Here is a 27,379-nt window from a genome sequence, read left to right as displayed (position 1 = left end):
TAACAATTTTATCGTTAAAAAAGCACATAAAATCATTACTACTGAGTGCTATGGGAATAGAAGGCTCAATCGAGCTATGGCTCTCTGTCAGCCTGGCTACAGTGCTGAAAATCAGTTCCCATCGGCGAAAACACGTGGGTTTGCTATCCTGGCTCCAAGATGGTGGAATGAGCTCCCCATTGACATCAGGACGGCAGATAGCTTGCACATCTTCCGGCGCAAACTGAAAACTCATCTCTTTCGACTCCACTTCGAGCGTTAGAACGATTAACGAAGCACTTTTATACCAATAAAGGACTGGCTTATCTAAAGCCAGTTGAGTAGCACTTGAAATGTTTGGCTCTATGAAACCTGATATACTTATATGATTCTGTTTTCTTCAAGGTTGTGTCTTCCTGGTCGAATGTACTTATTGTAAGTCGCTTTGGACAAAAGCGTCAGCTAAATGCAATGTAATGTAATGTAATGTAATGTAATGAAAAGAAATCTTGCATTATTCTTATTCTCATCTATTAATGAAGAGTAGTAAGCTGCTCTCGCTTTACGCAGTGCTTTCTTATATTCATTGAGAGTAATATGCCAAATTAAACGAGATTCTTCAAGTTTAGTAGAACGCCATATCCTTTCAAGTTGTCTCGACTTTTGCTTTATTTTGCGGGTTTCGGCATTATGCCATGGAGCTAATCTATGTTGTTTTATTTTCTTCTTTTTCAAAGGAGCAACAGAGTCTAATTTTATTCGCAGCGCATCTGTAGCACTATCAACAACATGATCAATTTGGGGTGGTGTACATTTTGTATAAGTTTCCTCCCTTACATGCAGACATGCTATCGAGTTAAGTATTGGTGGAATCTCTTCCTTAAATGTGGCTATAGCACTAACAGATAGGTTTCTGCTGCAGGAGCTTTTGGCTAATGCTTTGTAGTCTCGTAACAGTACTTCAAAAGTTACTAAGAAATGGTCGGATAAAGCAGGATTATGCGGTTCGACTAATAGTTGCTCAATTTCAATACCATAAGTCAGAACAAGGTCGAGAGTGTGATTATAGCAGTGGGTTGGTTTATTTACACTCTGACAAAAACCAACAGAATCTAATATAGAGTTAAATGCAACAGTAAGGCTATTTTTATCATCGTCAACATGAATATTAAAGTCACCTACGATAATTACTTTATCTGTTTTAAGAACCAAAGTTGATAAAAACTCAGAGAATTCAGATAAGAATTCTGAATAAGGACCTGGTGCACGGTACACTGTAACAAATAAGATTGGCTGCAAAGTTTTCCAGGTCGGATGCGTAAGACTAAAAACGAGACTTTCAAAGGAGGTATAATTTAATTTTGGTTTAGTATTGATAAGTAAACTTATAACTTAGATTCAACATACAATTAAGCCAGAACATAGACCTCTACAAAAATAATGAAAAACTCATTATGCATTGTGAATTTGTTTTATTTAATCCAAGATTAAATAACAGGTATGTTTTACTGGTGGCAAATTGACTTCCAAAACATAACTTTCACATACAATGCATCACTTCATGCCTCATAAAATAAGTGGCCAGACTCTTTCAGCACCGCTGCTCACCACCAGTTCGCCCTGATCGGTCAGCTGAAGGCGGCAAATCCCGGGGTTAGGTCTTTTAGAGCGTGCATCCCACAGGGGTTTGCCCCCCTTGTCGTAAATGACCAGGTTGCAGTCACTCTGCATGACCAGGCGGAAAGCTGGTGACCCATTAGTGTGTGAAGCCCAGACAGGCTTCCAGCCATAGACCACAAAGTTACCATCCTCCTGCAGCAGAAACAGAGACGTCTGCATGTTAACTTTGCACTTTTCAAAACAGTTGTTCTCATATTTTTGCCTTCATCATGAATCCTTATAAGAGTCTCAAGTGCACAAATATTCTGAGTCACTCACCTGGAAGACAGCCTTAAACGCTCCGTTGTTAGACACCAGAGAGTCTCCCTTGTGGAGCTCACCATTATTGGACAAGAAGTTCCTGCTCATGATTCTGCAACAACAAAAATTCCCTATTATAAACATTTAGATCCCTGAAAATGCTTTGAAAACATATTTTGTTGGTTTGCCATTTTATTTTGTACCACCACGAGTGATTTTGTATACGCTGAGTGGTAATTATCTTTTACATTACATTAGTTTGTACCCAGAAAAGTAATATGCTAACAAACTGCATTCATTCCTTCATGTACAAAACTATCTTTTAAACAAAAAAGTATGAACCCATCTATCAGGATGTAAATAAAGAATACTTACAGAGATTTCACCTGTCCGACTGCAAGAAGAGGAAAAGGAGTGAAGTGCCTGAGAGGGAAATGCACCTGCTGTTTATTCACCCGAGCTGGAGGTGGGGAGAGAAGGGGGGGTCAGAGAGGGAGTGCTATGCCATCCCTTTTTAATCAGAACTGCATCTTATGTGGAACGCTAAACCAACATACTACATTACTCATTAGCGTGTGTATTCATTTGTAACTAGAGAATACCCTGAGAGGGCGGATAAGTAGTGGAATTAAATAAGTATTGGTGTTTTATCAGAAGTTGTAAAGTGTATTGAGCAAGATTACACACACTGCCCAACAACAACAACAACAACAACTGTTGAATACAAAATAAACTGTAATACATTGAGTCAGGATATGTAATGGTGAACTGTCCTGAGTACAAGTATTGAATAAATCCTTGCAATTACCTTTTTTTGTTGCAATCTTGCTGGACAAAAAGGAAAAGCAACTAATTGGCTATCAATGATGCATACATGAACAAGAAAGTGTGCCCCAGGGATTTGACCAATCTTTGGTTATCAGTCATTCTCCGCAGGAGTCGACTCACGTGCCCCTGCGCGCCGTCTGCGTTTGATTAACCCCTTGACTGCCTCACAGTTTTCTGATGTTTTTAATGCTTCTCTGATCTGTAATTTAGAGATGAACTGTGCTTTTAGTGCTGATGAGCTTATCTCCATGTTTGACTCGACATGTACCCAAATACTCGATTCTGTTGCTCCTTTTACGCTTAGACGCACCAAGGCTCTCTCACAGCCGTGGCTCAATGACTGTACTCGAGCTCTTAGACGCGCTTGCAGGCGTGCAGAGAGAAAATGGAAAAAGGACAAACTCCATGTCTCCCTAGAAATCCTTCGTGCTTGCCTAGCTGACTACCAGACGGCAGTGAAAGCAGCCAAAACACAGCACATTTCTCTGTTAATCTCCAAAAACAGCCATAAACCTCAGGTTCTTTTTAATGTCCTTAACTCGATCATTAATCCCTGTGATGTTTCTCCAATTGTGCCATCGACTACTCTCTGTGATAAGTTCCTTAATTTTTTTTATTGAAAAAGTATCTGCACTTAGACTAGCCCACACTAGTGCTACCCCAGATCCTGCTCCTTTTCTGTGCCCTGCTGTTCTCGACCACTTTGAGCCTGTATCCCTCTCTTCTCTCTCGGATGTTGTCAAGCACCTGCGGCCGACAAACTGCACCTCAGACAGCATTCCCTCTCGCCTCCTTAGAGATGTTTTGGATTCAGTTGGAGCAAGTATTTTATTACTTATAAATACCTCTCTTAGCTCAGGATGTGTCCCAACTGCCTTCAAACATGCCGTGGTTAAGCCACTACTTAAAAAGAAAAATCTTGACCCCTCCATTCTCGCAAATTTTAGGCCCATTTCCCAGCTACCCTTTTTATCTAAAGCCCTGGAGCGAGTAGTCTATGTCCAGCTGCAGTCGTTTTTAACCACGCATGGCATCCATGAAAAGTTTCAGTCTGGCTTCAAACCAATGCACAGCACTGAAACAGCCCTTTTAAGAGTTTTTAATGATCTGCTACTAGCCGCCGACTCAGGTAGCCCAGCTGTCTTGGTGCTGTTAGACCTGACAGCTGCCTTCGACACTGTGGACCATAGCATCCTGCTGTCACGGCTTGAACAGTCCGCAGGCATCACAGGCTCTGCTCTTGCATGGTTCAGGTCTTACCTGACAGACCGTAGCTTTTTAGTGCAGCTAGGTGCCTTCTCCTCTGCCAAAGCCCCTCTTACCTGTGGGGTCCCCCAAGGCTCAATTCTGGGCCCCATCCTCTTTTTACTGTACATACTGCCCCTAGGTTCAATTCTTACGAAACACAATATTCCCTTCCACTGCTACGCGGACGATGTACAGATCTATCTACCTCTCAAAGCAAATGTCAACTCACTACAGCAGTTGATGGACTGCTTAGCAGAATTAAAATCCTGGCTGAGCAAAAACTTCCTCAACCTCAATGAGAGCAAGACCGAGGTAATCTTTTTTGGACCCCGACCTCCAGCCTCTCCGGTTGATATTCTGGGCTCCCTTAGTAAAAACATCGTCCCCTCTGTCATGAACCTTGGAGTGACCTTCAATAGCACTTTTACATTCGACAAGCAGGTCAGCACCGTAGTAAAATCCTGCTTTTTTAAATTAAGACTATTGGCCAAAACCAAGTCGTATTTATCTTTTAAAGACCTGGAAAGGGTCATTAACGCCTTTGTGACCTCAAGACTGGACTATTGTAACGCTCTGTATGTGGGTATGGACCAGGCATCAATTAAACGCTTGCAGCTAGTCCAAAACGCAGCTGCACGTCTCCTGACTGGCCACAAAAAGCGTGACCACATCACCCCAATTCTGGCCTCACTACACTCAGGGTCCCCGGGGAAACAGCGGAAACCTGTCTCTGAAACAAACTTGCGCAGCATGCTCTATGCTGCGCAAGTTTGTTTCAGAGACAGGTTCCGACTGGGACCAGTGGTTGCCATACCTCCTCTTCGCCTACCGGGAGGTGCCACAATCCTCAACCGGATTCTCACCTTTTAAACTGTTGTATGGACGTGAGGTGAGAGGTCCCCCTGGATCTGTCCCCTGGAAAACATTGTATCCTACGTGGTCAAGATGAGGGAGCGGTTGGAGAAAATGGCAGCCCTGGCCAAGGGGAACCTGATGAATGCCCAAAAGACTCAGAGAACCTGGTATGACCAGAAGGCCAGAGAAAGAGTGTTTCAACCTGGTCAGAAGGTGCTGTTGCTGTTACCTTCCAGTGAGAGCAAGCTGCTGGCTAGATGGCAGGGCCCATATGAGGTGTAGAGTTATTTTTGTATTTATTCATGTTAGCAAACTATGGATAAGCTTAAAATGGGAATAATTTGGGTAAAACTGTGAGCTGGATTTGGGCCTGTTGACATGTGTTTTTGAGGACAAAGGAAGATGGGGGAAGGTGAGAGCATGTCCTGATTTGCATTCAACTTAGATCTAGCTACCGTGTTTGTGATATTAAGAGAGGTCCCTTGGGTTTCTCTGGTGGTTATCAATAGTAGCAGTTAAGTGAATACTGTTCAAACAATACCTGTGTTTGTGTTTTATATTGATTTCTCCGTTTTATCCTTTCATAAATGTAAGGACTACAAATGGCTATAAACATTCTGGGCTGGTTGGAGTAAACAGGGTTTTATTGCTCTGTGGGGGAGGTGTAGGTATGCAGGCCTTGAGACCTTTTGTTGTAAAGTGAGCCTGTTTGGTTTCCTGCTGGCCAGCGTTGCGTCTCCCAATGAGATGACCTGAAAAGATGACCAGCTGACCTAACACCAAACCCCTCCTTCTTACTCTGGTATATATCCGGTGGATCCCTGGCGTTCGGCCTCTTCTTCACATGCTGCCCTCGGGTGAAAGTAGCTCTGCAGTATGCGGACCAGGGCAGGAGTAAGCCGGCATTACTCCTTAAGCATTACAATATAACTGTAATATATCATGTTGTATTGTAATGATTGTATTGCATTGTCATATTGCCATTAAAGTAGAACTGTTACTTTGTAGATATGGATTCCTTCCTGTATTATAACCAGCTTCATAGGAACGCGCGGAGATTTGAAAAGCGGACCAGTTATCCCTCCAAATCCCCAACAAAATGGTGACCCGACGTCTAGAGATAACGAAGCTGAGGAAGAATTCAGACGCTTTCAAACATCTCAGACAATCAGCAGGACTCTGCAACTTTGCAAATAAGGTAAGCAGACGATGAAAGTCGCCTGTCTGTAATTGGATACGCTAAAACTTTAGGATTGTCTGTAGGCGTTTCACAGTGTTTTTATAGTTTAAATGGAATATACAATGCATATTTTACTATGTTAGGAAAGTTATATACAAAACGTAAACGTTGATCGACAGGTAGACGAAAGTCCTGCGTGACGTAAAATAGAGCAGTTTGGCGCGGATCTGCAGGTAGATTATTCCTGAGTGGCGTAGAGATGGTGCAGTTTGTTATGCGAGGTTTGATTCCTGCACGACAAAACCTGGAAACTCGATAAATCAGATCGAGTCGCCGTTTAAAACTGGGGTTTAAATAACAGACCAATGCTAAAAGCTTAAAGCCAGAGGTCTGTTATATATTAAACCAAGGTAGAGCGTTTCCCTTTGTCTGGAAACTTCTGCTGCTGCCATCTAGTGGCTGAAAGGGGGTATCACACCCTTGAAACTTCTGCTGCTGCCATCTAGTGGCTGAAAGGGGGTATCACACCCTTGAAACTTATGCGAGCTTAGAGTTTAATCATTACATTGCTGGCCGGTATTGAAGACGGGAAGCACGTTCCCAGTATATTAATTATAACTGATTTTGGTAAACTGGTACAAAACAATAAGGGATTGAACATTTTTTACAACGACAGCACCAGGAGATGAGTAAACTCAAGAATCTGTAGAGTGTAAATACATTGTGCAAAACACATTTTACACTCGAACTGTTTGCAAATTTAGACAATATAAATAAATGTTCAGAAAGAAGACATAGGCCTACACTTGATTCAAATTTCATTACTGTGATCCGATTGGTGTGCTCTGCAGGTTTACTATTGTTCGAAGTAACAGTGGGATTTAAAATGAGAGAACATATGGAGATGTTCTTTCATAGTGTGTGGAATATGTGATGCTGGAAACATGTAAGTATTTCAGAGTTGTGTTGGGTAAATATGTAACAATGGATGAAACAATTTTTGGAGTGAGTTTTTGTAATATCATAAGTAGACATTAATTATGTTGTTTAGATGGCATTTAACAACTAAGACAGATAGTATGATTAGAAAGAGACAGAGTGGAAAGGGTTGGATTTATTTAACATCAGTGGGCTAGACTTCTTATAGGTAATGTGTACCGAGACCTGGACTCCCCCTCTGAGTTAGAAAGGCTTTGATCCCGACCCTCCAAGCAGACAAAAAGACCTAACCCAACAGGAGACTCCTCCTTCTCCATCGTACAGACAGAGAACCAGAGCTGAACCAACAACAACAACAAGACTACATCAAGACTGCAGCCAGAACTATCTCCACCTGTGGCATCCAGAACCAAACCAGCATGCTGACATACAGAGAGATACTCTCATCAGCCCCTCAAACAGGACATGAGAGCAGAATCCGCCCTCCATAAAAACAGCAGAGAGACTGTAAAGGAGGAGTGCAACAACAGTGGCATGATGGGGCTGCAGATGTAACTGGGCCAATGGCGGCCTACAAAAGTTACAGCGGATGGATTCAACAGCTGATGGACTGAAGAGAAGACAGAATCAGAGGAGTTGGCATGGTCGATTAGAAGTGAGGAGGCCGGGGTCACGGCTTGAGAAAACCAGGGGAGGAGGAAAGGAGAACGGGAATGAGTGAGTTACACATAAACACACTTATTCACGAAACGCACATTTAAATAACTTGAATTAACTTCATAAATACGTAAAGACAGAAAGATTTGTTAATCAATTGGTCAATTGAAAATAGCAGTAAAGAGGAAACTATTAAAGTAAAATGATAATCATCCTAAAACACACTGACAGAGTAGAACCATATTCTTCAATATTTTCATTATGTTAACAATTCATTCTTTAAGACATTTTTATTCACGTGTGAATAAAGTAGTGATCTCATTGGTTACAATATTGATCACCATTAAAAGGATAGTTTTAGGAACCACTCTATAAGACAAATCTTTATTTGTATTAATAATGTTAAAAAGGGAGCTGGTGCCAAGCCACATATTAAATTCCAATCTAAAGTGTTGATTTCACCATTGTGGCATAGTTATTACCAGACTTCGGTTTTAAATCCTTGATAAAGGAGGGAGTAATTGTTGCATGTTCGGACACCCAAGGTTCCACACACTGCTAAAAGACTTTAACATTGTTTTTTAAGTAGACCAGAATTATAATGAGCTATGAAATGCAGAGCGACACAGATCCTAGTAATGTTTTGACTCAAGATAATAGTTATGTACACAAGTTTATAGTTGAAATCGTGACATATTTTTGTAGACAAAGGATACTGGCCTATGCTGAAATGTCAAAGTCTCTGCAGAGCACGACACATGGCCAAAAAAGACGGAGACCAACTGACCTTTGACCCTGACCGACAGTGTCACTTGACAAGGCACTGTGGATGACTGACTCTGGGGTGAACCTGACCAAACTTGACATGACAACCAGACAGTGTGAGTGTGAATGTATGCCGGCATGTGATCAGTGTAACTGCATGATTCTAAAACAATAACTAACCAAGCATGTTTTTGGACTAACATATTATTTTGGAGCTCCAAGGGAAACGAGAGGTTTCCTAAAAATTCCACAAAAAGGGGAAACCGCACATGTGATATTTTCCTCTCACATGAGTTGGCGGTTTGCAAATGTAAAACTACAATCTGAAGATTCTGTTTCTTTTAGGCCTGAAGGACGGAGAGGAACACTTCTTTTCACTGAAGTGTTCACTGTGGAAATAATGATAATGATGTCAAATTTAAAATAATGTTCGTTATGTCCCTAACCAATTACCTGACAGTTTTTGTTCCCCTCCCATTACAGGGGTTTGTTACACATGATTTCATGTGTAAAAGGGGGGAGTGAGTATAATGTATAAATGTTAACATGGCTGTAAAATTCACAATTTAAATTTTTCTTTTAAGGATTGACAGAAACCTTCCGCCCCAACCCAGATGTTCAAACTGAGCATTGAATGTAATTAACCTGCTCCATATCTGGGGATAAGATACAGTTTGATGAATGTTGAGATGTTTCTAAATATTGATTTGAATTATAACAGGTAACAAAGAAGCAGTGGCCAAGGGGCTACTGTGAAACCGAAGAAGTTGACCTGTGATAATGAAACAATTTTGTAATATTTTAACAGACATTAGAGCAACTGAGGTTTGAAATGTAGAAAGAACATATTACAGTTAAAGCTAAAACATAGTAGTGTATTGAGACAGAATTTAATTTAGACAACATCATGTAACTAGCCTGGTAAAGAAGTAAAAGCCATATACTTTAATCCATAACATTAGTGTGTTTCTTTACCAGAAACATTAGCAGTTCATATTATATTTGGATTTTAAATAGGATTTCATTTAAAAATAAACACGGATGCTTGTCAGAAATTCAGAGCTATTGAAATATGTTATTTAGTTTACCTAAAGATGTTGAGGTTCTTATTTAGTTGGCACAATCCAAGTACTAAGATTCTGAAGCTGCACTGGCAGATAGGAGGTCTACAATTAATTTGGAAAACCTGTTCACAGACGGCTGTTGTTTCAAGACACCCCACCAACAGGCTCCAAGTGGGTCAAAACAGCTGAGCGTAGGCTTGAGGGAGTTGTATCAGATTTCTCCACACAGGTTGCTGGCGCCAAAAGGGGGACCCGAGAAGCACGAGGCCGACAGCAGAGTTCGTCTGGCTGAAGGTCATCAGGACAAAGTGGCTCAACCCCAGGCTCTCCGACCCCGACCGAGTGACCCAGCGGACCTCTTATGCCGTCTGCCTGGGAGAAAAGGGGGACAGCTCGTACCACGGGAGCCAGTGTGCGGCGGGGAAACCACCTACTAGGACCAGGGGACGACATCAGGACGGACGTGGCCCTGGCAGACGTGGACTACTCAGAAGCAGCGGACTGGAGGAGCAGGACCCTGGAGACATATCTACAGCATCGACCCGGAAGCCGCCATCAGCGGGCCGGAGGACGAGGAGGAGGAAGACATCTCTCTAGCAGGCAGCCCAGAAGCTGCTGTCAGCGGATTTGGGGAGACAAAGACACGGCAAGCCAGGACGGCACAGGGAACTTGTCGAGGCAGCAGAGGAGTCTACTTCGCTCTGATCAGTTCCACCCGTGAAGGGCAAGCTGCATCTCCCCCTCCCTATTAGCTGTCCTTGTGGGCTATTCCTCCGGGGGGGGGGCTGATGATTCTAGCACTCAGCTACCCCCTCATGGTTCCTTCACTGCCATGGAAAGTGGTGTTCGGTCTCCATGAAGGATTCAAGTACTCTGAATACCAGCTTCGGATGGATTTACGGACACAGTAGAAAAGAATGACAGTGGGTATATTTCAAAATGCCTTGTCTAAGTTTATCTCTGGAGAAGGAGATAAAAAGGGGGATTTGTAGAGTTATATTTGTATTTATTCATGTTAGCAAACTATGGATAAGCTTAAAATGGGAATAATTTGGGTAAAACTGTGAGCTGGATTTGGGCCTGTTGACATGTGTTTTTGAGGACAAAGGAAGATGGGGGAAGGTGAGAGCATGTCCTGATTTGCATTCAACTTAGATCTAGCTACCGTGTTTGTGATATTAAGAGAGGTCCCTTGGGTTTCTCTGGTGGCTTATCAATAGTAGCAGTTAAGTGAATACTGTTCAAACAATACCTGTGTTTGTGTTTTATATTGATTTCTCTGTTTTATCCTTTCATAAATGTAAGGACTACAAATGGCTATAAACATTCTGGGCTGGTTGGAGTAAACAGGGTTTTATTGCTCTGTGGGGGAGGTGTAGGTATGCAGGCCTTGAGACCTTTTGTTGTAAAGTGAGCCTGTTTGGTTTCCTGCTGGCCAGCGTTGCGTCTCCCAATGAGATGACCTGAAAAGATGACCAGCTGACCTAACACCAAACCCCTCCTTCTTACTCTGGTATATATCCGGTGGATCCCTGGCGTTCGGCCTCTTCTTCACATGCTGCCCTCGGGTGAAAGTAGCTCTGCAGTATGCGAACCAGGGCAGGAGTAAGCCGGTATTACTCCTTAAGCATTACAATATAACTGTAATATATCATGTTGTATTGTAATGATTGTATTGCATTGTCATATTGCCATTAAAGTAGATTATTGTTAACTGTTACTTTGTAGATATGGATTCCTTCCTGTATTATAAACAGCTTCATAGGAACGCGCGGAGATTTGAAAAGCGGACCAGTTATCCCTCCAAATCTCTAACAGAGGTCACCAGACAGGTCGGAACAGTCAACTATGAAATCCATATGCCGGACAGAACCAAGAAGCACCAGACGTTTCATATCAACCTGCTAAAAGGATTCCAAGATCCACCAGACACCGTGTCGCAACACTTTTTCATACAGCCAGTGGGGGAAGAGGAGTTGGAGGAGCAGTTGTTCCCCACGGACCTACCTGAACCAGGTCTATTGGATGTAACACATCTCCCATCGGTCCAGCAAGATGAAATCAAAGAGCTATTGGATCCAGAGCTTTTCACCGAGCAGCCTGGTTTCACCAATCTGGTCCAGCACAACATCTACCTCAAGGAGACTGCTCCCAGCCGAAAGAAAAGCTACCGTATCCCTGAGCGGTTGGTGCTGGCCCTGAAGAAGGAGATAAAGCTGATGTTAGAGCTGGGGATCATCGAAGTGTCAACCAGTGAGTGGTGCAGTCCAGTGGTGCTTGTACCAAAGAAAGATGGCTCCTTACGATTTTGCATTGACTTCAGATATCTTAACAGCATCTCAAAGTTTGACCCATACCACATGCCAAGAATCGACGAGTTGTTAGAGAAGGTGGGACAAGCAAAGTTCATCACCACATTGGACCTCACCAAGGGGTACTGGCAGGTGGCACTGGCACCTGAGGCCAAGCTGCTGACGGCCTTTACTATCCCGTTTGGACTGTTCCAGTTCCGGGTAATGCCCTTTGGACTGCATGGTGCCCCTGCGACCTTCCAGAGGCTCATGGACCAAGTACTGCGGGAGTTTGCAACATTTTCCACAGCTTACTTGGACGATGTTGTGATCTTCAGCCAAACATGGGAAGAACACAGGGATCACCTACAACAGGTCCTCCATGCGATCCAAGCTGCTGGACTGACCATCAACCCCCGTAAATGCGCCTTTGCCAAGGAAGAGGCGGAGTACCTGGGCTACGTCATTGGTGGAGGTGTCATCTGCCCACAGCTGAGTAAGATCGAAGCGATTACCTCCTACCCCGTGCCAACCACAAAGAAGAAGGTAAAGTCCTTCTTGGGGTTAGTCAATTGGTATCGGAAGTTCATCCCTCAGCTGTCAGAAAGAGCAGTGGTGTTGACCAACCTCACCAAGGCCTCTGTGCCAGCCAAAATCCGCTGGAACAAGGACTGTGACAGAGCTTTCAAGGACCTGAAGCAAGCCATTACCACTGAGTCAGTCCTTCACTCACCAGACTTTAATCAGCTATTCACCGTTCAGACAGATGCCTCAGGGGTAGGCCTTGGAGCGGTATTGCTGCAGGAAGTGGATGGGGAGCTAAAACCGGTGGTTTTCCTCAGTCGGAAGCTGTTGGACAGGGAGACAAGGTACTCGACCATTGAAAAGGAGTGCCTGGCGATGAAGTGGGCCATCGACTCCCTGAGGTACTACCTTCTCGGACGGCAGTTCATACTGGAGACAGACCATCGTGCACTTCAATGGCTTCACAAGATGAAGGATGCAAACAGGCGTATCGCGGGGTGGTACCTTGCCTTGCAGCCGTATAACTTTACGGTCAGGTACCGGCCAGGGAAGTCAAACCTGGTAGCTGACTGGTTGTCCCGAAGCCAAAATGGTTAGGACACTGTGCTTCCTGGGGAGGGGGGGAAGGAAATGTGACGAAGGTAACTTCGTCACTATGGACTGACGGCTTCGGGCCGGGTAATCTTGCACATGTGGGTTTGCACAGGACAAATGTCACTCAGCACTTTAGTGAATAGTTTGCACTTTATTAGCGGGATTTGCACAGTACAGTTAAACATCCTATTTGCACATTTGATGCTATTTATTGATGTAGTGTGTATTAAATGATTCAACCGTAGTAAATTGTGATGTCGTCTGGCAGACGCTGGTCGGGCTCTCGGCTCCACCTGGAAAGAAAGGGGAGTTATAGGGAGAGCGCCAAAAGTGTTGGTTTGTGTAGATTGACAGCGGTTGAGATTGTGCAAAAGATATGTTTAGTGTGTAAAGGTCATGATATAAGGTGCATTAATGGTACAAGTTACTCCTATAACAGTCAACATCATAACACTCACCTCCGCCTGCTCTCCCATCTCCGGTCCCAAGGTCCGTCATCGTAAAGGGTCCCCGGGGAAACAGCGGATCCTTTTTATCGTTCCGGATGGGGTTAAAGGAGCAGGTTGGAGGCAGGGGCGATTTCTTATCATGTACATTTGGCTTGTTAGTTTATAACGGGTTTTCTTTTCATACAGTAATTACATATAATGTAGGTAAAGGATGTTTGTCATTCCCCACGAAATGTTTATTGTGAATAACTACGGTCCTTATCTGAGCGGACCATCTCTGCACATGCCACCCCTTTTGGATGGTACGGTCCAATGGGTGGGGCTATAAAGGGTGGCATGTTGGGCTCATTTGGGGAAGGAGAGTGTGGGAGACAGTCATTGGGGGATTTGATGTGGTCAACCAAAGATGAATAAATACCCACCCCGGGTTGTATCAAGACGTTCTGCCTCTGTCTCCTTACTTGGTCGGGCCGCTCACTTGTCAGCTTCACAATGGATATTTTCCAAATCACTCCCCTTTTAAACTTTATTCTTTTTTTAATGTCATATAGTATTTCATACCTGTTTTTCAATGATTCTCTTATTTTTTTATAACTATAATGATCATATAAACGCCTCGGAAATAATTGTTTACATTAATGGTGACCAAAACGTTTGAGACCCACTGAGATAACACTGAGAGAGTCCTTTAGTTCACTGAGTCTCTCAGTCTCACAGGAGAGGACTCTCCTCCACTTTGTTGTTGAAAAAACTCCTTATATTCGTTAGCGTAGCTCGCTAGCACCAGAAGCTAACAACAACGATCTCCAGTACCGGTGCGCTCTCTCTCTCGCTCGCGCACACAAAATGGATCGTTCCACACACACACAGAGCCGAGCTTTAATTAAACACAGAGACCCAGACGTAATAGTACTGTATCATATTATTTTCAATCAATAATTGATTGAAAATAAGCGCCCCCCACTTTGAGAACCACTGCCTTAGTGGGAGGAGTTGGGACATGTTGACCTCTCAGGTGTTCAACATGTGTACCCGCTTCATACCAGACAATAACTGCACACAATGTTAATGAATGGGAACCAGAGTACAGTGAAGACCACTCCCCAGAATACTCAATGAAAGCTAAATTGTAGAAAGAAATAATAATACTAATAACTTAGATTTATAGAGCGCCTTTCAGGGGACCCAAGGTCGCTTTACAGCAAGACACAGGAGTAAAGCATTCAACCCTTATGAGAACATGGAAACTGCTGTACGTATCATTACTTTGTGAATCCAAACCCAATGTGCATTCTAAGCATCACTTGCTTTGGTGGAAAGAACTGGGGAAATCAAAAAAAGATATTTACAAAAAACCAACAAGAGCAAACTAAATCCCAGGTTGAGAAGCAGCAGCAGTTATCGCTCTGAAGCCGCTCCCTTCTGCTGCGGAGATTAAGGAGTAAAGGTGCCACCCTTTTCCTCAGAAGCCTGGTGCGTCTAGATGAGCAATACAGGAGGGGGGGGGTTATTGATAAGGAAATAAGTGTATTATGAAATACCCAGAACTCATAATTCACTGTCATGCATTCCAACCGAGTTTAGATTTAACCACGCCTACTTCCGCATTACGCAAGGATCGACGTAGCTCTACGCGATAGCGTCATAGACTTCTTCTTCGGCAGTTATAGCGGTCGCGGTAAAGCAGGATATTGAATAGTAGTTTTTTGTCTTTCCAAAGGATTTGTTGACTGAAAGTAAACGATCCTGTAATCAAAGCCATATCGAAGAATCCTGAGATTGTATTACTGGTGTTTTATCATCTATAAATAGCCTGTGTGCATCCTCAAATGTCGTTTTCAGGACAAACAAAAGACGTTTTAAATATCTTATCAGCTGGTGTAAGTGCAGAATACCATCCTTTTAAACGCTGCATATTAATATACAATATAATAGTGCTTCTTTGTCAATATGACTGACGACCACACTTATGCAGTGCTGAGGTAATGTTAATTCATCATTTAATATTAATTCCTGATGGATATAAGAGGGATACATTAGCAAACATCTGTATATAGCCTATATATAATGTTTCGTTTTTTGTTTGTCATGTAACATATTAACGTTTTGACCTTCTGTTTAGGATGTAAATGTATCTATTTCATATTTTATTTAAAGATAGACATTTATAATATGTTATAAATGTCTATTTTGTTATATAATACAACATATAACATTTGACATTAATAACAGGCATGATTATTACACAGTTAACCCTTATTCAGAGTGCCTAATAAATGTATTTTTTTTTTTTACAGTGCAGATTTTGGCTTTTTTGGGACCATCGCACATGTGTGTAAGCATGGGCGTCGCAGCCATTATAAGAGGGTGGGACAAGTCCCCCCCACTTTTTCAAATGATTAGTTTAGACCCCCCCACTTTTACTATGAGGAAAGTCCGTGAATCGGTCTCTCCACTCGCCGCACTTTGTAGAGCGCTGTGTCAGTGCTTCACTATCAAATCCATTCCACTTGCTTATTGAGAGAATGCCCAAATCAATGAAACTCCGTACCATGTTTTCAATATTTCATATATATTGCCACTGTTATGTTTTGATACTGACACTTTATTGATCTGCTGCTGATAAATAAAAGATAACCTACATGGCGATTTAACAGATAATGTATCTTGCTTATTTCTCCTCTGAGACTATCTTTACAGTGACCTGTGTAGCATCCTATACATCACATTTAAGTGATTATTCTGATACCGTCATGTTTCATCGGTTATAAACTGGCGAAGCTTTAGTTATTGTGTCCCACCCACAATATGTGGCTTTGAAATTGATCATTTCATTGTATTTCAAAATGGCGTCCATCAACACAAGCACTATTTATTTATTGAAAGAGAAATGGTTAAGTTTGTAATTACCAGTGTTGTGAGTTCAATATTTTTAATTAATTATAGTAAGGGAACATCTTAGGAGTTAGTGTACCGAGTTCCTCTCAGGAGGATATGTAATAAACAACATGATCTCACCGGATTGCGTGACTCCACCACATTGCGTGGTGGAGTCACTAACTTTGTTACATTTACGTGTCGGCACCACGCAAACAACCCCAATAGGCGCATTCACACTGCGGTACTTTCCCCACAAAGGTTCATGTGAACTTAGTTCATGTGTGACTTTCGTGGGGGTAAAAAGGTTCACATGAACTAATTTTAATACCGGCTCTTTTTGGTGTGAACGCGATAAAAGAGTTCTCATGAACTAAATTCACATGAACCTTTGTGGGAAAAGTACCGCAGTGTGAATGCGCCTAAAGGTTCATGTGAACTTAGTTCATGTGAACTCTTTAGTTCCCATGAACTAAGTACAGATCGCGTTCACACTGGAAAAAGTCCCATGGGGGTGGATTAGGCAAATGAAGCCGCTGACGTCACTTGTTCTTCTTCTGCTTTGGGCTTACTGGCAGGCCGCAAACCACTTCACGGCGTATACTGCCGCCCAAAGTCCCCGGCCGGAAGTCCCCGGAGTTGGGGACTGGCTTCAGTAGAAGCTGCTGGGAGTCCCAGCAGCTTCTACTGAAGCCTTCCGAGTAAATCGCCAGAACGCCGACACCTCCTCATCTTCACCGCTCCCATGTTTTATTTTGTGTTGCCATAAGTTAGTCTCTCTGCGTTTCTGCGCTGGGCTTAATGCTAATGCTAATAATGCTAATGCGAGGATAATAAAATGGCGGCTTCACAAAACCTTTTGGGAGTTTTACGGGGCGTGGTTTGCAATCCTTCCAGCCAATCAGAAATATAGCTCTTTTCTCACAAGAGAGCCGCTCGAAAGTCCCTGCTCTATAGCAGGGACTTTTGTGGGGGTAAAAAGGTTCACATGAACTAATTTTAGTACCGGCTCTTTTTGGTGTGAACGCGATAAAAGAGTTCACATGAACTAAGTTCACATGAACCTTTGTGGGAAAAGTACTGCAGTGTGAATGCGCCTATTGTAAAGTGAATTTCTGACGAAAAATACAAATGATTATCCAATCCAACTTTATTTATATAGCACTTTAAAAACCTTCAGACCAAAGTGCTGTACAGAGAGATAAGCTCACACGACATAATATAAATACATTTAAAATACAAGATACAAACACAAAACAAACCAGAATAAACGTAATAATTAAAAAATAAATAACAGCCATATAATAAAAAACAATAGACCACTGAAAGCAAATAAAAGCAACAATCTACTTGTTTCTGAATGCCAAGGAGAAGAGGTGGGTGTATGAATACAAATAAAATAAAAGAAGCCTCCCGTGAGTTACTACAAGCTATAAAGTAGATTTAAAAAACGTTTTATGGAGTACAAAGCTCACTGCAGGACGTTGTAGAAATGCGTGTGTGCACCACGACAAAGACCTCATTCACTTTACATTGGGGTTGTTTGCGTGGTGCCGACACGTAAATGTAACAAAGTTAGTGACCCCACAACGCAATGTGGTGTTAAGGAGTCGTGGTGGAGTCACGCATTCTGGTGAGATCAGGTTGGTAATAAAGGTGTGTTAACTGCTGAGCCTATTTACTGTGCATACGACACCTGGCAGTTTTTTTATTATATTGCCGCACTGTTTTGATACTGACATAATTATCTTTGCACAAAGGTGTGTCTGCACTATTGTAATTGTGCCCGTCTTGAATGTGGTAAATAAAAGAGAGAACCAATATTGAACCAGTGCGGCAAAGTAGAGAATACCGTTTTGATAAGGGATCAATGTGTGTAGTCTTTAATATTAAAAATGATTGCTGGTTGATAGCCACAGAACTCGTATCACAGTTTCATCTGAGCGGATCACTGTTTACCACGGGAGTGGCTATATACAGGACCGTCCTGTACACAACGCCAAATGACTATATACAGGACCGTCCTGTACACAACCCTCTGAAATGGCTATATACAGGACCGTCCTGTACACAACCCTCTGAAATGGCTATATACAGGACGGTCCTGCACAGAAGCCCTGAAATGGCTATATACAGGACGGTCCTGTATATAAGGTCTCTGAAATGGCTATATACAGGACCGTCCTGTAAACAGCTCTCTGAAATGGCTATATACAGGACGGTCCTGTATATAGCCATTTGGCGTTATGTACAGGACCGTCCTGTATATAGCCTCGGCCGTTTACCACAGCTCTCCACGCTGCGTTGGAGATGCGTGTAAACAACTCAGACAGACTGTATGTTTCACTAACAGATGGTATGAAAGTATAAACAGGTCTCAAATCAACTCGACATCATATTAATAATGATACATGATACAAATATAAGACTGACAACAAGAACAAGCCACAGAAGTCGTATCACAGTTTATCCTGGGCGGAGCTCTCCACAGCTGAAGACTTCTCCACGCTGCTTTCAAACTGTGAGTAAACAACGTGTGCTTCACTTGGAGGCTGTCTGAAGGTGTACACAGGTCTCAGATGGACTTGGTATCACATTAAGAATGATATTCAGTAATAAGTCTGGCAAAAATAAATGGTTTAAATTATTTATTCAAGCTTGCAATGTTTTTGAACACACATCCCCAGTCACCTCGTGTGTCTTTTTGTAGTCCTCGCTGTACCCGTCCGCATATCGGCATCACAACCACAACCTCACACACTGATACTGAAAGTGCATCAAAGTGTTGCTATGCAGCCAAATATACCAACAGATGTATGTAAACGACAGAAGAAGCGATCGAAATGTGTATTTCCTGGTTATTCGACAAAGGCCACGCCCCTGATACATCTGCCTATACCAATGGTCTGCAACCTTTTTGACCAAAAGAGCCATTTTGCTCCTTTTTCCAAAACATTTTTTTGTCTGGAGCCGCAAAACATATTTCATAGTTTTTTATTGTTATATCAGACAAAAACTACAGGTTTTTTTGCATTTATTAGGCTATTTATTACATGATATAAAACTGTCAACCTCTAATAAGAAACAAAGAACTCTTATAAGGAGAATTAAAAATAATAGGCCTACTTTAAAATAAATTAAACACAGCACTTGGGGAGTCCTCTGCACATTTGAAGGAAAAAAAAATATGATTAAAATGGGCCCACTTTGAAATAAATAAAACATATAGCTGCACCCTAAAAAGAGTTAAAGGCGGGGTGGGTAAGAATGGAGAAACCAGCTCCAGTGCGCTAGAATTTGAAAATACACAACCGGAAAAAATATGTCTCTTCCTTCAGACTTCCTTCCAGAGCCCCTCCTCCAACACACACATGACCAATGAGGGCACGAGATCAGTTTGTGCACAGATGGAAGGCTGACAGGCAGGTAGGCTGACAGGCAGGTAGGCCATCCAGTTACTTTAGCCGGCTCAGATGATTGGTCGTGCTTTTTACAGCGCTATGGCTTTCAGAGATTAATTTTTGTATGTATTTATTGTCAAAGCATTTAATATATTCATTGCTATCGGGACGTTAAGAGCATTCCATGGAATATAACAAAAAGTGTTTTCTGAAATAAATGACATACCCCATTGAATTATGACTGAAGACCGTCAGCTGTCTTCCTCTCCCTTGTTGTTCCTCGATACGTAAAGGCTGCAGCACCTTTGACAACTTCTCTCTACATATCAGACATACCGGTAAACCAGCATCGTTTGCTGTGAAGGCAGATAACTCTGTCCACACAGAATTAAACCCTCTGTGTTCCTCCAGTACTTTTCTTTGATTTATCCATAGTTTGCTCATTGAGCCGGGGGTCAGGTTATTCGCCTCCAAGAAAAGGCGCTCGCGCGGGACCGTAGCAGGATGTGACGCATATTTTAGTTGACCTAATTAAAACCGTTTTGTTTTTTATTTATGTGTCACAGTATCACCTCAAAATACAAGATACGAAACATTTTCAACCATGCAACAAAATATAAATAGTCCTACAAATACTTTTATTTTATTTCCTTCTTATTTTGTCTAAACTCAAGGGAGCCAGAGCAGAGGGCTTAAAGGGCCGCACTGTTTTGATACTGACATAATTATCTTTGCACAAAGGTGTGTCTGCACTATTGTAATTGTGCCCGTCTTGAATGTGGTAAATAAAAGAGAGAACCAATATTGAACCAGTGCGGCAAGTAGAGAATACCGTTTTGATAAGGGATCAATGTGTCTTTAATATTGATTGCTGGTTGATAGCCACAGAACTCGTATCACAGTTTAATTACATTACATTACATTTAGCTGACGCTTTTATCCAAAGCGACTTACAATATCTCAATGGGGAGCTCATTCCACCATTTTGGAGCCAGGATAGCCAAACGGCTCGCTGCACCCTCGCTGCGAAGGGGACCCAAGTTCCCATCAGCAAAAACACGTGGGTTTGCTATCCTGGCTCCAAGATGGTGGAATGAGCTCCCCATTGACATCAGGACAGCAGATAGCTTACACACCTTCCAGACTGAAAACTCATCTCTTTCGACTCCACTTCGAGCGATAGATTTATTAACAAAGCACTTATATACTAATAAAGGACTGGCTTATCTAAAGCCAGTTGAGTAGCACTTGAAATGTTTTGCTCTATGAAACCTGATGTACTTTATGATTCTGTTTTCTTCAAGGTTATATTTTGTTGGTCGAACGCACTTATTGTAAGTCGCTTTGGATAAAAGCGTCAGCTAAATGCAATGTAATTATGTTGTTTCGTGAAATCTAAATTAATATTAAACTTCCAAGGTTCTTTGACTGCAACACTTTCCCCACAGATACATCTTTTATGGAAAGTTGCAAAGAGGATTTTTTGGTCAACAATATTATTATTCTTGGTACATTTTATAAACACTAATCTATGCATGAAAGTGAATCTTAGGTTCTATATATATATCATAAGTATTTCCTTATCAAGAAGACCCTCCCCCCCTGTACAAGATGCACCTGGATTCCAAGGACATGCTTTGCACCTGGATTCCAAGGAGACGCTTTGCACCTGGATTCCAAGGACACGCTTTGCACCTGGATTCCAAGGAGACGCTTTGCACCTGGATTCCAAGGAGACGCTTTGCACCTGGATTCCAAGGACACGCTTTGCACCTGGATTCCAAGGACACGCTTTGCACCTGGATTCCAAGGACACGCTTTGCACCTGGATTCCAAGGAGACGCTTTGCACCTGGATTCCAAGGACACGCTTTGCACCTGGATTCCAAGGACATGCTTTGCACCTGGATTCCAAGGACACGCTTTGCACCTGGATTCCAAGGACACGCTTTGCACCTGGATTCCAAGGACACGCTTTGCACCTGGATTCCAAGGAGACGCTTTGCACCTGGATTCCAAGGAGACGCTTTGCACCTGGATTCCAAGGACACGCTTTGCACCTGGATTCCAAGGAGACGCTTTGCACCTGGATTCCAAGGACACGCTTTGCACCTGGATTCCAAGGAGACGCTTTGCACCTGGATTCCAAGGACACGCTTTGCACCTGGATTCCAAGGAGACGCTTTGCACCTGGATTCCAAGGACACGCTTTGCACCTGGATTCCAAGGAGACGCTTTGCACCTGGATTCCAAGGACACGCTTTGCACCTGGATTCCAAGGACATGCTTTGCACCTGGATTCCAAGGACACGCTTTGCACCTGGATTCCAAGGACACGCTTTGCACCTGGATTCATGGGAATCCAACGTCCCAACTTCATTGAATTGGGGTTTGTATACAGTATATACATTAATGTATGTATGGAACTATTCATCTCTCTATTGCTTTGGAGCAGATGGCTTGGTATTTCACATTTCACACCAGGCTTCTGAGGAAAAGGGTGGCACCTTTACTCCTTAATATCCGCAGCAGAAGGGAGCGGCTTCAGAGCGATAACTGCTGCTGCTTCTCAACCTGGGATTTAGTTTGCTCTTGTTGGTTTTTTGTAAATATCTTTTTTTGATTTCCCCAGTTCTTTCCACCAAAGCAAGTGATGCTTAGCATGCACATTGGGTTTGGATTCACAAAGTAATGATACGTACAGCAGTTTCCATGTTCTCATAAGGGTTGAATGCTTTACTCCTGTGTCTTGCTGTAAAGCGACCTTGGGTCCCCTGAAAGGCGCTCTATAAATCTAAGTTATTATTATTAGTATTATTATTGCTTTCAACAATTTAGCTTTCATTGAGTATTCTGGGGAGTGGTGTTCACTGTACTCTGGTTAGAGTTCCCATTCATTAACATTGTGTGCAGTTATTGTCTGGTGTGAAGCGGGTACACCTGTTGAACACCTGAGAGGTCAACATGTCCCAACTCCTCCCACTAAGGCAATGATGAAGAACTCTTAGCTTCTTGGTCGCTCTAAAGTTTGAAATGGCAACTTAACATCCCATTCTAACTTTAACGTGCTCCACAGAATCAAACATTCATTCAAACCCAGAGGGACCAGAACAAACGAGGATATCAAAAAGTGACTTTTGTTTATCAGTAAATGTTGATTTCATCATCTTCTCAAACTGTTCAAAGTCGATGCTTTACGAACAGTTGAACAATATTTCTTCATAGGAACTTTCTATCGTAGTAACATATACTCAAGCATTATATATCCGGCAATCTCTCTGTCAAAACTGATGTTGAAATACAATATAAACATAATGGGGAACAATAGTTGCTTTTTCTGTTGAATTTATGATCATTATTTCAGGACTTAAGGTTCTTCAAGAGCCGATTGCTTTTGCTTTGGCTTTTTTTAAAGCGAGTTATATTTAGAGAACACAAGAGGAGTCTTTTCTCTCATGAAACCGGTGTGGGTGGGTTTCTCTGTTTAGGTTATGACCTTTCTGACAGAAGTACAGTTGTGTCCTTTCAGTGCTGCTGACTTATAGTCATGAAATGAAGGGGAACATGAAGCACAGTAAACTGACTGACATTTCTTTTTTCTGTCACGCTGACATTGTCCATAATAATAATGCACTTTATGTCAAGGTCATGCATGCTCATCAGTATTTGTTGCATGTTGAGAATGACTGATAACCAAAGATTGGTCAAATCCCTGGGGCACACTTTCTTGTTCATGTATGCATCATTGATAGCCAATTAGTTGCTTTTCCTTTTTGTCCAGCAAGATTGCAACAAAAAAAGGTAATTGCAAGGATTTATTCAATACTTGTACTCAGGACAGTTCACCATTACATATCCTGACTCAATGTATTACAGTTTATTTTGTATTCAACAGTTGTTGTTGTTGTTGTTGTTGTTGTTGGGCAGTGTGTGTAATCTTGCTCAATACACTTTACAACTTCTGATAAAACACCAATACTTATTTAATTCCACTACTTATCCGCCCTCTCAGGGTATTCTCTAGTTACAAATGAATACACACGCTAATGAGTAATGTAGTATGTTGGTTTAGCGTTCCACATAAGATGCAGTTCTGATTAAAAAGGGATGGCATAGCACTCCCTCTCTGACCCCCCCTTCTCTCCCCACCTCCAGCTCGGGTGAATAAATAGCAGGTGCATTTCCCTCTCAGGCACTTCACTCCTTTTCCTCTTCTTGCAGTCGGACAGGTGAAATCTCTGTAAGTATTCTTTATTTACATCCTGATAGATGGGTTCATACTTTTTAGTTTAAAAGATAGTTTTGTACATGAAGGAATGAATGCAGTTTGTTAGCATATTACTTTTCTGGGTACAAACTAATATAATGTAAAAGATAATTACCACTCAGCGTATACAAAATCACTCGTGGTGGTACAAAATAAAATGGCAAACCAACGGGCAAAATATGTTTTCAAAGCATTTTCAGGGATCTAAATGTTTATAATAGGAAATTTTTGTTGTTGCAGAATCATGAGCAGGAACTTCTTGTCCAATAATGGTGAGCTCCACAAGGGAGACTCTCTGGTGTCTAACAACGGAGCGTTTAAGGCTGTCTTCCAGGTGAGTGACTCAGAATATTTGTGCACTTGAGACTCTTATAAGGATTCACGATGAAGGCAAAAATATGAGAACAACTGTTTTGAAAAGTGCAAAGTTAACATGTCTCTGTTTCTGCTGCAGGAGGATGGTAACTTTGTGGCCTATGGCTGGAAGCCTGTCTGGGCTTCAGACACTTGTGGGACAAAAGCTTTCCGCCTGGTCATGCAGAGTGACTGCAACCTGGTCATTTACGACAAGGGGGGCAAACCACTGTGGGATGCAAAATCTAACAGACCTAACCCCGGGATTTGCCGCCTTCAGCTTACCGATGAGGGCGAACTGGTGGTGAGCAGCGATGCTGAAAGAGTCTGGGCCTCTTCTAAATGAGGCATGAAGTGATGCATTGTATGTGAAAGTCATGTTTTGGAAGTCAATTTGCCACCAGTAAAACATACCTGTTATTTAATCTTGGATTAAATAAAACAAATTCACAATGCAAAATGAGTTTTTCATTATTTTTGTAGAGGCCTATGTTCTGGCTTAATTGTATGTTGAATCTCCGCTTATTTGGACTCCAGGAATAGGAATAGCACTTGTATACCTAAGCTAAGGCGGGTGCATTTACTAATGATAATAGCATTGATGTGTGTGAAAGAGGGAGACGTACATGTATGTTAAAGGCAACCTATCATGCAAAATGCACTTTTGTACGTCTTTTATACATGAATATGTCCCCGGTGTGTCAGGGAACTCACCAAGTGTCAGAAAACACAACCCTCTCTCGTTTCCTCCGTACCCAAATCTCTAAAAACGGGGCTGCAACGGATCTGATACAGACTGATCCAGATTTGAACACGCTCTGACGTCAGGAACCCTATCAGGAGGAGACAGCCACGGCCATTGCCGTTCGAAAGCGCTGGAGACGTTGTAGTACATATGCCAGGCCTGTAGGTGGCGCTGTAGTCTGCCACAAAAGAAGCAAAGAAGACTTCTCACAGAATCAGCCCTTGCAAAAACATCGCTAAAAAAGAGCAAATAGAGCAAAATGAGGGATGGCTAAATGCATGAACTGTTTGGTATTTTGAAAAAAAAACTTCACAGACAGGTTTTATAGAGGTATGGCCCTACAATATATTATTCAAATATAGCATGATAGGTCCACTTTAAAGTCTGTAATGCTATTAGTTGATTGTGAAATGGCTATAGGAATATAAAATAAGGTTTATTTGTATTATTGATACAGCCTTATTGATATCACTATCCATTCTATGCCTTTTGTCATGGAGAGTGTGCTTATCAACCAATAACAGCATACAGTTATTCTATCAGAGTATGAATAAAAAGTAGGTAAACAAATCTTCACTTTATAGAAAAATAGGAGTAACAATGTTAATACTGCCAGGGCAAACCAAATCCCACAAAGACAGAAGACAAACAGACGTACAAAAAAAACAAAAACCAGTCAGCTAAAACAAAAATGTCAAAAATAAACAATACATGTCATTACTGCAGCACCTCCTCCCCAAAAACGATTTGTATGTTTCTCCGTTGTGTTGAGATTCATAGATTACTTCTGTTGTTTCGAGCAGGGGTTTTCAAAGTGTGGGAAGGTGAGCCTCCCCTCAGAGAACATAAGAACAGCCGCGCCCCCTCCCAACTATTATTGCTATTGAAAAGGAATCTAACTTCGTTACAACCAATGTTAATACCTAGGCCGTCTCCGATACCGAACTCCGGTGCTGATAAGGCTCCGGTGAACGGCCGTCCAATCTTTTTAGGACTTCAAAACCCCCCAGAATCTACACGCAAGATCAACATAATCTGCTTAGGCAACACAGTCTCACTCCCTGAACGTCCAAGAGCGACGTTTGGTCAGGGTCCTTTGGCGTCCAGTTGGGACTAGGCCGAGGCTCCTTCAGCAGTGGCGCCAGCAGGGAGGGGGCATGGGGGGCCATGGCCACACTGATATATTTGTTGGCCCCCCCACCACACACACCGCCTCGCCAGTCACGTATGCGCAGTAGTTTATCTGATATTTAACAACAAATACACAGCCAGCGAGTCGCTTGATTTGAGCTTCCAACACTCATACTGCAGCCCCTCCCTCTCTGCTACCATGGTAACACTCTGATACTCAGCGCACCACTCTGATACTCGTGCGCACCACTCTGAGATTCACACAGACAGCAGCAGGTTGCAGCAACACGTTTCTTTCTACTGACTGGACTGGAGTTGACAAAAATCCACCAGACTTCTAGAAGGTAAGTCGTATACGTTTGTTGCCTGTTAAGCCCCACAACACTTTAGGCTTTAGTGTGTTAGCTTTAGGTAGCAAAACACGGAGATATGCTTACCTTTAGCTGTTATTCTGATCAAAATGTGTGTTCAATGGCATTAAAACGAGAAAAACCTGGAAAACAGGCTCGGGGCTCAGTAAAGGCTGGCTTGACTTCAGGTATAATTCCTCTGTAAACACACTTTGGCGGCTATCCTAGTTAGCGTTAGTTTAGCTTGCTAAGCTAACGTTAGCTGATGTCGGTATGCTGGGCTGGTGTAATGCGTAGGCTACTATTAATCACTGCTGTGTGTAATGTCAATTTGCAGAAAATGAAGAGAAAGTCAACAGACATCTCTTCTCATTTTAAGAAGAAGATGAGTAAAGGAGAGACCGAGCTGGCAGGGGAGCAGCAGCATAGGGCTAGTGAGGAGATGGCCATACATGCTAGAAAGTACATGTGGAACTCTGTTTTGTAAAAGTGAAACTAAAACCTAAGTGCAGTTTTATTAATGTGATTGTGACCTTTGTAATCATTTAAGTCTTCTGTGGGGGGGACTTGTCCCACCCTCTTATAATGGCTGCGACGCCCATGCTTACACACATGTGCGATGGTCCCAAAAAAGCCAAAATCTGCACTGTAAAAAAATATATACATTTATTAGGCACTCTGAATAAGGGTTGACTGTGTAATAATCATGCCTGTTATTAATGTCAAATGTTATATGTTGTATTATATAACAAAATAGACATTTATAACATATTATAAATGTCTATCTTTAAATAAAAAAATTAAATAGATACATTTACATCCTAAACAGAAGGTCAAAACGTTAATATGTTACATGACAAACAAAAAAACGAAACATTATATATAGGCTATATACAGATGTTTGCTAATGTATCCCTCTTATATCCATCAGGAATTAATATTAAATGATGAATTAACATTA

At 42.1% G+C, this 27,379-nt stretch overlaps 2 protein-coding genes across 2 annotated transcripts; one reads left to right on the top strand and one right to left on the bottom strand.

Moving 5' to 3' along the window:
* Positions 1 to 1,436: 1,436 nt before the first annotated feature.
* On the bottom strand, positions 1,437 to 19,842 carry LOC117533132 (mannose-specific lectin-like). Its single transcript, XM_034196769.1, has 4 exons — positions 19,799 to 19,842; positions 2,275 to 2,359; positions 1,918 to 2,011; positions 1,437 to 1,791 (listed from the first exon to the last, which is right to left on the bottom strand). The coding sequence occupies exons 3-4, from the start codon at positions 2,005 to 2,007 to the stop codon at positions 1,546 to 1,548; spliced, it is 336 nt and encodes a 111-aa protein (XP_034052660.1). The 5' UTR covers positions 2,008 to 2,011; positions 2,275 to 2,359; positions 19,799 to 19,842; the 3' UTR covers positions 1,437 to 1,545.
* Positions 19,843 to 23,730: 3,888 nt separating this feature from the next.
* LOC117533131 (mannose-specific lectin-like) lies at positions 23,731 to 24,652 on the top strand. The gene is made up of 3 exons (XM_034196767.1): positions 23,731 to 23,811; positions 24,079 to 24,172; positions 24,293 to 24,652. The coding sequence occupies exons 2-3, from the start codon at positions 24,083 to 24,085 to the stop codon at positions 24,536 to 24,538; spliced, it is 336 nt and encodes a 111-aa protein (XP_034052658.1). The 5' UTR covers positions 23,731 to 23,811; positions 24,079 to 24,082; the 3' UTR covers positions 24,539 to 24,652.
* Positions 24,653 to 27,379: the final 2,727 nt, after the last annotated feature.

The sequence above is a fragment of the Gymnodraco acuticeps genome, unplaced genomic scaffold, assembly GCF_902827175.1.
Source record: "Gymnodraco acuticeps unplaced genomic scaffold, fGymAcu1.1, whole genome shotgun sequence".
Taxonomy (NCBI): domain Eukaryota; kingdom Metazoa; phylum Chordata; class Actinopteri; order Perciformes; family Bathydraconidae; genus Gymnodraco; species Gymnodraco acuticeps.
This window is presented reverse-complemented; position numbering and strand designations above follow the sequence as displayed.

Excerpts from the sequence above, each read along its gene's own strand:
- LOC117533131 (XM_034196767.1), top strand. The coding sequence starts at position 24,083 with ATGAGCAGGAACTTCTTGTCCAATAATGGTGAGCTCCACAAGGGAGAC. Across the intron at positions 24,173-24,292 it reads CGTTTAAGGCTGTCTTCCAG|GAGGATGGTAACTTTGTGGC; the intron begins GTGAGTGACTCA and ends TTTCTGCTGCAG.
- LOC117533132 (XM_034196769.1), bottom strand. The coding sequence starts at position 2,007 with ATGAGCAGGAACTTCTTGTCCAATAATGGTGAGCTCCACAAGGGAGAC. Across the intron at positions 1,792-1,917 it reads CGTTTAAGGCTGTCTTCCAG|GAGGATGGTAACTTTGTGGT; the intron begins GTGAGTGACTCA and ends TTTCTGCTGCAG.